We start from the raw sequence: 9398 nt of genomic DNA, 5'->3' as shown, positions 1-9398 counted from the left end.
AATTAAAAACAAAAATATTGATATTTGGGATTGATAACATAGTCAAATGATTTACAAATTAACATTTATAAAAATTTCGTTTTGACAATAAATATTATCCTAAATGAACACTTATTTGAGTGTATTTTATGACTAAAAAGATCACAGTCGTTGAACCAAGTTCACGGCCAACGGGTACCGCTTGATTCCCGATGAAAAAGGCCAAAAAGGCCCACATCAAAATTTTGCTGTTTACGCAATAATCTAGCAGCCACCGCCGACTGCCGAGAGCGTCTGTATATATAAGTAAAATCCAAAAAGAAAAACAAACACTTTGTCTACATGTAATGATAAACTCACAAACACCCCTATTCTCCTTAACCTCTCCTCCTCCTTTATCTTGTTATTCACCATACCTCCTAAGGGCATTATTGTCCTATCACTTTCCCTTGTGCCCTAATTTCGACTTCGCCAAAAGGATTCAAGCAGAGCAGAAACTGTAAACAAAAAATAACTCGAAAGCAAGCAAGTAAGCCGAGGTTTCTTATTTTCTTTCTTATATTTCTCTGTTTTAGGGTTTAGGGTGTCATCATTGGAATTCGGAGCGCTTGGCAATGGGAGTGCCAGCGTTTTACAAATGGTTAGCGGAGAAGTATCCGCTTATCTTGGTTGACGTTATCGAGGAAGTACCGGAGATGGTCGACGGCGTCACTATTGCGGTGGATACGAGTAAACCTAACCCTAATAGAATCGAGTTTGATAATCTTTATCTCGACATGAACGGGATCATTCATCCTTGTTTCCACCCCGAGGACAGAGTACGTAACCCTCTAAACACACTACACTTTCCGCCTTGTTTACAGTATAATATTTCGTTTTGAATTGTTAGAATGAATGTAATTTGGTGAATTTGATTTCGTTTCATGCAGTCTTCGCCAAGAACTTTTGATGAAGTATTTCGGAGAATTTTTGAGTATATTGACAGGTTGTTTATTATGGTCCGTCCTCGAAAGCTTTTGTTTATGGCTATTGGTGAGTAGCTATTATCTTAGGTTGAAAGATACGTTGATACTTTTGACTTGCAGATAAAGCCTATTTTATATTTATTTGACGATACTGACATTTTGTCTGGAAAATACTTTAGATGGCGTTGCCCCTCGGGCTAAAATGAATCAACAGCGATCTAGGCGTTTTAGAGCAGCAAAAGATGCTGCAGAGGCGGTATGTTTTCTTATCATTGCACAGGCAGCTTTTTTTTTTAAGTCTTATTTGGCATGTTAATTTGTATACTCGATGAAATGTTAGATCACCAAGATTTGTTGGTGTAGGTATTTCATATTCTCCCAGTCTTCAATGAAAGAAATTGTCACAACGAAAGAAGCCAATTTGGTAACAGTTTTGTTCTGCTTTAATTTTCCTCTTGCAGGCAGCTGAAGAAGCACGACTTCGAGAGGAATTTGAGAGGGAGGGCAAAAGGCTTCCTCCTAAAGATGAAACGCAGCTTTCTGATTCAAATGTTATTACACCTGGCACTTCATTTATGGCTGTTCTGTCAATTGCTTTGCAGTACTATATCCACCTTAGATTAAATTATGACCCTGGATGGAAAAATATAAAGGTAGTTTTAAAGTTATGGTCCCCCCCTTTCTTTTATTTTTGGTGTTTTCTCTGACTTTCATAAATTTGAAGGTAATTCTATCTGATGCAAATGTTCCCGGTGAAGGGGAACATAAAATTATGTCGTATATACGGCTCCAAAAGAACCTTCCTGGTTTTGATCCAAATACACGCCATTGCCTGTATGGTTTGGTATACTTCTCACTTCACTTTCTTCATCTTGGATTTCAATATTTCTATTTAAAATTTTATGACGCGTAATGTTTGTTTCTGTTGGCCATGTTTACTGGACTAAAACTGTGCACTTTGCTAATTGTTGACTATTGACAGGATGCTGATTTAATTATGTTAGCCTTGGCCACTCATGAAGTTCACTTTTCAATCCTCCGGGAGGTATGCATCTTATTTGCAGATATCTGCTACTTTGATAAAATTTGAGGTTTATGTTCCCATCTTGGATTTGCAGATATTTGCATCTTATTTGCAGATATGTTGGATTTCACTTCTATCTGAGGCTTTACACATTTATAGGAATAAAATGTTACAAGTTAAATGATTTTTTTCTCGGAAGAATGGTTTTTCTTTCTGTTATCTTGTTCCCTTTGGCCAAAAGTAACAGGTTTTATGGGAAACTTTCAGATTATCTTCACCCCTGGAGAAGATAAATGTTTCCTGTGTGGTCAGATGGGCCATATAGCTGCAAAATGTGATGGAACGGCAAAGCGGAAGTCTGGAGAATTTGATGAGAAAGGTGATCGAAAAAATGTTGCCAGAAAGCCATACCAGGTTAATTTTTCAAATGAATACCTTTGAAACAATGACAATAAAATCTTTTGATAAATTACATCTTGTTATTTGCTTTCGTTGCAGTTTCTGAACATATGGACACTCAGGGAATATCTAGAACATGAGATGAGAATCAGCAATTCTCCTTTTGAAATTGATTTAGAACGTATTGTGGATGATTTTATATTCATGTGCTTCTTTGTTGGCAATGATTTCTTACCTCATATGCCTACACTGGAGATTCGTGAGGTTTGTATATGGTTGGTGTAATTAATCTACAGTTGGCTTATATTTTTGTAATGATTTTGTGAATGGAAATTTGAGGTTTTATATATATAATTGAGGTTTGAATAGGAAGCCTTTTCTCTTTGATTTGTTTATTAACAGGGAGCGATTGACTTGTTAATGACCATATACAAGAAGGAATTTAGAGGAATGGGTGGTTATTTGACAGATGGAAGCAAGGTCTCTGTTACCTTATTATTTGTGTCTGGTACGTATTATTCGAATCATTGAATTTCATCTGATAGACTAATACTTTTGACTGCATGATTTCTATTTCAGCCAAAATTGAGCCGGGTAGAGCATTTTATACAGGCTGTGGGATCCTATGAAGAACAAATATTCCGGAAAAGAGCACTACTGCATCAGGTTTGTTGAGTTCAGGATATATATGATTCTTTTTAACTAAAACAAATTTTCATTCATGTTCAGGTTTTGTCCATGATTCAAAATCTTCTGGCAAACTTGCTCATGGTCTTTTTTAATTAAAAATGGTTGGGATCTTGCCTTGTAGTTTGGTATTTCTTGTTGCATTTTTTGTTTTATGTTTTCAATCCTCTTTCAGTTCTTGTGCTGCCAATGAGATTATCACCAGACTTTTATAAATGATCATGATTTGAACCCTGAAATTGCTAATTACTTTTTTATTCTTTGATGGAAAGATTAACTAGGGGTAGTTGAATAGCTTTTGTGTTAAGGATGCAGCAATTCCTTCTCTGTTTGCTCTCTTAAGAGTTTATAGTTTTTAAACTAGGTTTAGGTCATTGACTCTTCAATTTGTTTATGGGCATCTATCATCTGACTTGAGGATTCTTGGAATGAATGTATTATAGATGAACTTTACTTCTTTACTCAGCCTTTGAGCCAATGAATGAATTCAGTGGTAATTTGTTCTATGCTGCACTATACAGCGTCAAGCAGAAAGAATCAAGCGTGGAAAAGCACAAGCTGGAGGAGGAGATGATGCTGAGCCTCAAGTTCAACCTGATTCTATTGTTCCAGTTACTAGATTTAATGGTTCCCGTCTTGCCTCTGGCTCTTCACCTGCACCATTTCAGCAAACAATGGAGTCAAATGGTGATGAATCCTCCGGTCGACCGCACAAAGTGCGGCGTTTAAATTCAGGGGTCACTATCGATGCTGCTATTGTCGAAGCAGAGGATGGTATTGAATCAGATGTACGTTTTCTCTGCTTCAGGAGAGACACTTAATGTAATTGTGATATCTTAGTCCATTATTTAGGACTCATATCGGCTAACATATGGTTTGGTATGAGCCTTATTGGTGAGGAATTATGAGAGTCTTCACTATCCTGATATATATTTTTATTGGACTGTTGTTACATAAAATTAATGGCACTGGTTTCTTTCTTTCCATTTGCATCAGATGCTCGAGAACAAAGAAGAATTGGAAGCAAAACTTAAGGAGTTGATCCACAACAAAAGTGATGTTTTTAACTCCAAAGATAGCAAGGAAGACAAGGTTTGAACATGATGTTATCTATTCACGAGTAATTTATGCTTTCTTCTCCAGTTTCTAATGATATTTTGGGTTTAGGCAGTAGTCAGGTCAGTCACTCAACTAGAAACTATTTGTACTTTCAAATTTCAAAATGTATGCTGCATCTATTTCTCTTATCTCTTTCAAGTTGAAAATAATTCATATTGATTTCTAGTCATATGTAAATTTAATGTGCTTGACCTAGTTTCATAATACTTTTTCCAGCTTTGGCAGTTTAGACATGCATGCTTGGTTATTGACCCCCCCTCCAAAAAAGAAAAATACACTCATGCTTGGATGTAGCATGCACCCTCGATATAACAACCTCTGTTGCTTTGTTTCTCCCTTTTCTTCTCAGAATTTGTTTGCTGTTTTTGTCGATGATTTAAGTATCCTAGTCTTAGCTGCTGCTTGGTTATTTGCTCCTGTCAGATTAAACTGGGAGAGCCAGGGTGGAAGGAAAGATATTATCAAGAAAAGTTTTTGGCTGAAACTCCTGAAGAAATGGAAACAACACGAAAAGATGTTGTGAGTGAGTTAATTTTTTTAAGGATGATGTATGTTATGTTTTGAATTATTTATCTGATAATCTTACTCTGGGGCTTCTTTTTTGTAGGTTTTGAAGTTCACAGAAGGTCTATGCTGGGTCATGCATTATTACTATGAAGGGGTTTGTTCTTGGAGATGGTGAGTTTCTTTTACATTAATACATTTATTATTTTTTCTATCACCGGCTGTAAAGGAAATTTGAGCGGGCTTTTCTTGTTTGTGCCTTTTTCTGTCATGGAATGGTTTATATGAACACTTCTGTTGGAATGTATTCCTCTCTATTTGCTTGTACTTGTTTCCATCATTTATTTTTTCTGGGGTCAGTGATTTTGGTATTTTGTAAGCTCTGATGCTAATCACTTTGTGGTATATTTTTGAGCCATTTGATTGGATATTATCATTTTGTGCTTAGAACCACTCGTCTTATTCCTTTTTGGATCTGTTGAGTTGACTTTCTTTTCTGCCTCACTGTACTTAGTTTTGGTGAGAATGATTTGTTGACAGGATTTCATCTTTCTACTTTGATAAGCGTCATTCTTTTAGTACTCAGTACTCACTGTGCTGCCACTGGATTTTGTTGTTTCAGGTTTTATCCTTATCATTATGCACCCTTTGCTTCTGATTTAAAGGACCTTGGTGAGCTAAATATTCAGTTTGAGCTGGGTTCCCCTTTCAAACCATTTAATCAGTTATTGGGGGTTTTTCCTGCTGCGAGGTACTGTTCCTTGTTTCATCTTTGTTCTCCTTGTAAGTTTCTGAGCCAGTAAGATACTAAGAATATATTTCCATTGCAGTTCCCATGCACTTCCCGAACAGTATAGGAAATTGATGACTGATCCAAATTCACCCATTATTGACTTTTATCCAACTGGTATGCAATTTTGCAAAACAAACAACATTATGTGTAGGTCTTGGTTTCATCCATAAGATTTGAAATTTGAACTCACTCTTCTATCAGATTTTGAAGTTGACATGGATGGAAAGCGGTTTTCTTGGCAGGTAGGTTTATCTTTTACTCTCACTTGGCATAGTATCATATGCCAAATGTTTTTTTGAAAGGATTTTGATTTATTTGCTGTTGCTTCCTGAAGGGTATTGCAAAATTGCCTTTTATTGATGAACAGCGCCTTCTCACAGAGGTTGCGAAAATAGAACACACTTTGACGGTAGGACACTATAATCATCATTTTCATGCATGTCTTCTACTCTCTCTCTCTCGTTAATTATCTATTTGTTCTTTGGAAAAAGTGTTCTCGCTGTCTTCTAAATTCGACGAACTTATGCAGGAGGAAGAAGCTCGACGAAACAGTACAATGTGTGACATGCTTTTTGTGGCGGCATCACATCGTCTCTCAGAACAAATCTTTTCTCTTGACAATCGTTGTAAACGATTGACAGAAAGGCAACAGGTTGAAGTTGAGGAAGTCAAACCAGATTTGAGGTTTGTGCAGGAAAGCCTTAATCATCCTACTTTCATATTGCTAGACTATGCCTGTCTTCCCTTTTGTTTGATAATTTGTTCCATGTGCTGTTTGGTATTGTTGCAAGGTAGTCTGTTGAACCCATCGTTCTAATCTTTTGTTTCGAATTCATTGTAATGCTGCTAGGATTTAATGGGAACTTGTAACTTATGGTGGGAAATGTTTGCAGTTTAATCAGTTATATTAATTGGCACTAGGAAATATGTATATTCATGGTTTCCTGTCAGTATGGAGATTTAGATATGGCTTCTGCAGGCTGCTGTGGTTCTTCTGTTGTCAATTATGGAGTTTTCCGTGCTTTCTCATTTTGCCTTACGTGCTGTATTTCCTTTTGTTAGCAATGATAGAAGCTACAGGCTCATTTATCATGTTGTTGTTGGGCTAGTTGTGTTTTATACTATAATATTTTTCCTTTTAATCTTAATTTTGGTTGGTGTGCTGCTTTTTCTGTTTATAAACACATTTGTTTTCGTATTGAGACGATGTTCACGAATGGTTCAGCATACCTTGTTTTGAATGGTGGTCTCTTGGTATAATTAGGATTCAAACTGTCTTGAATACTTTGCATGCTAACAGTAAATTTAAGGTATGTCCCACTTTTTTCTTCTGATTTGGTTCGGCATGCATGCAGTGATGGGATGAATGGTTACATATTCCCTTGTGCTGGAGACACTCATCCTCCTATATTCAGGTCTCCCATCAAGGACATGGAAGATATATTGGCCAATGAAGTCATGTAAGTTCAATTTAATCATGCATGGGACTGGTTGTTTAATAAAGATTCATTAATGATATGTGGCTGTCTGCTTTCCAGATGTTGCATATATAGAACCCCGAAAGCTCATAAACATATCCCTCGTCCTTCAGCTGGGGTTATATTCCCTCCTAAGGTACAGAGCAGTTTTAGTTCTCTGCTTAATTGTAGATTTAATTGTTTGTTAAAACTCCATTTTAAAGATATATTGTAACATCTGACATATCTATTGATCAAGTCATTGAATTGTTCTGAATGTGACCTAATATTGTAGATGTAGCTAATTTTCTAACTTTGTTAAAATGAAATATGATAAACTGAAACCCTCTTCTTCTGAACCTTGCGAACTTCAAACTTAGTCCTCAAAACATTTCTTGCTTCACGATCAAGAACTTTTGGAATCTTTATTGGTGCCCTTTTGGGGGAATAGTTTCCACTTGCTTGTTTGCAATATCCTCGAGCAAAGTTACCCAGGAAGCCAATTTTAGTTAAAAACCAATATTAGGCTTTTTTCTGTCCACAAAAACTCGCGAAGAGAAAAGGAAGTTAGGATGACTTTTTTGTATGAGAACCTTCAATGAATGAGAAAATAAATTCTTGTCAAGGGTGATTTTGTTGTATTATTTTTCTTGATGTTGTTAACATTGTGCTGCAGATGATCCAACTCAGTGATTTAAAACCCAAACCTCTGTTATGGCACGAAGATTCTGGGAGGAGACCTTTTCAGAATGGAAGGTTTGCTGCAGCTCGGCATCTGGTGGAAGGGTCAATGCTCAAAAGTCCGGTGGAAAGGTTATTGTTCAAAATATTGCATATATATACATATATTAGTTTCTGGAACTTCCTTTTTACTTGCTATTGTGCTTGACTTTAAGTGCGGGAAACTATATACTGGCTGTTTACAGGTATCTTTTTCATTTCAGGTATAACCCTCCTGGATCCATTTCTGGCCGTAAGCTTGGGGAGGCATCTCACAGACTTATTGCTAATAGCTTGAAGAAGTTGAAAGTGGATCGCACTGGGTTTAGTAATAATGTGCAGGCTCCACCACCATCAATTGCCACTGCTCCCCATATTCCTCCATTCAATTCCCATGTAAATAATGGGTCTCTGAACCAGGGACAGGCTGTGGTGGCTCCTTCTGAACAAGATTATTCTCGTGCAGGATCTCAGAAACAGCCTAGAAGGGCTCCTCCAGAACATGATTCTCGTGCAGGTTACCCTTTATCTCAGAATCTTCCATTCGATTTTCCCAATGCCCAGAGTTACTATCCCTATCCTATATGTGTTCCTGGAAGTTATTTGCATTACCCTCCAAATCATCAGAATGGTGGAGTGAGGCTCATAACCAGTCCTATGGAACAAATTTCAGCCGTGCCTGAACCTCAACCTCATCTAAGTGGTAAAAAGCGGAGGTATAATACAAGGTACCAGGCAAATTTAAGGTACCAGGCAAATTTAAGTGGCAGTTATCCGCAGTGTGGTGGCATAATGGCTCCACAAGGCAACCTAAATGGTTCCGCAGTTATCCCTCTTCTTCATCAGCCTTATCCTCAACCTCATCCTCATCTTCTTCATGAGCAAAGAGAGACGCAGCCACACGGGGCTAACCAACATCAAAGGGGTAATCAACAACAGGGAGGGAACCCGTTTTCTGTATTAGATAGATAGGGAGTAACCCAGCAACACCAGCTTGAGTTGAGTGGAACCACCGGAAGAGCACTTATTTGATACTGATTTTGAATTTGTTGTACAATGATTGGTGGTTGCAGCGGCCTTAGGGTTTTTTTATCTAGGAGGAAGGCCTAAAGGTGATTTCTATTCCTTTATGCTTTCAAGCAATTTTCAGATTAGATTTATTTTTATTTTTTTGCCTGGGATTTTCTCGAAAAGTAATTGTGAAAAGCAAATGAAATCTGAAGACGTCTATCCATAACCGTACACAACAGTACAAGGGTTTTTTTGTTTGTTTTCCGGGGATGGTAGAAGATAAAGGAATTGCTCCTATTTATGCCAACTTTTTTTTCTTTTTTTTTATCCCAAGAGATGTTTATTTTGGTTGGGAGATAAAATTTTTTGATTTTGGTAATTGTGATGTTGGGCTGCTGGGTTTATTGGAACTTGTCCCAATGTTACAGAGATGTTCAAGTCTTTGAAAATGATAAAATAAAAATAACTCAGCTATTATGAGGGTTTTCATTAATTTTATATATCTTTTCTCTTCCAACTCAATTTGGGTGTTACCTAATTTAGTTGCTTTTACTGTTCTTTTATCTATTTATTCTGATATTGAATGGAGACCCACTAATTACACGAGAATAATCTTGCTTATCATTTCTTTTTAATATTTAACTTGTAATTATTTTAATTTTGTTTATTCATACTTTAATTAATTGTGTTTTACTTTATTATTTAAAAGTCTTTAAATTATTTATTTAAAATAATCATAA

At 36.6% G+C, this 9398-nt stretch overlaps 1 protein-coding gene across 1 annotated transcript; it reads left to right on the top strand.

The window, feature by feature from the left end:
* Positions 1–318: 318 nt before the first annotated feature.
* Positions 319–9151, top strand: LOC105768941 (5'-3' exoribonuclease 3). Its single transcript, XM_012589237.2, has 23 exons — positions 319–797; positions 909–1011; positions 1124–1200; positions 1406–1597; positions 1669–1788; positions 1927–1989; positions 2236–2382; positions 2467–2631; positions 2770–2847; positions 2947–3033; positions 3576–3842; positions 4051–4146; positions 4597–4692; positions 4781–4851; positions 5300–5428; positions 5508–5584; positions 5672–5712; positions 5805–5879; positions 6000–6154; positions 6826–6930; positions 7009–7084; positions 7604–7740; positions 7872–9151. Exons 1-23 carry the CDS (start codon positions 594–596, stop codon positions 8617–8619), a joined length of 3309 nt encoding a protein of 1102 aa, XP_012444691.1. The 5' UTR covers positions 319–593; the 3' UTR covers positions 8620–9151.
* The last annotated feature ends 247 nt before the right edge of the window (positions 9152–9398 follow it).

The sequence above is a fragment of the Gossypium raimondii genome, chromosome 5, assembly GCF_025698545.1.
Source record: "Gossypium raimondii isolate GPD5lz chromosome 5, ASM2569854v1, whole genome shotgun sequence".
NCBI classification, from domain to species: Eukaryota; Viridiplantae; Streptophyta; class Magnoliopsida; order Malvales; family Malvaceae; genus Gossypium; species Gossypium raimondii.
Note: the sequence above shows the minus strand (reverse complement) of the source record. Positions and strands in the feature narration are given on the sequence as shown.

What these genes read in the sequence shown, in the direction of transcription:
- LOC105768941 (XM_012589237.2), top strand. Translation starts at nt 594, where the DNA reads ATGGGAGTGCCAGCGTTTTACAAATGGTTAGCGGAGAAGTATCCGCTT. An exon ending in ATTTGACAGATGGAAGCAAG is followed by an intron (nt 2,848 to 2,946) that starts GTCTCTGTTACC and finishes TTTCTATTTCAG; the next exon opens with CCAAAATTGAGCCGGGTAGA. An exon ending in GGGGTTTTTCCTGCTGCGAG is followed by an intron (nt 5,429 to 5,507) that starts GTACTGTTCCTT and finishes TTTCCATTGCAG; the next exon opens with TTCCCATGCACTTCCCGAAC.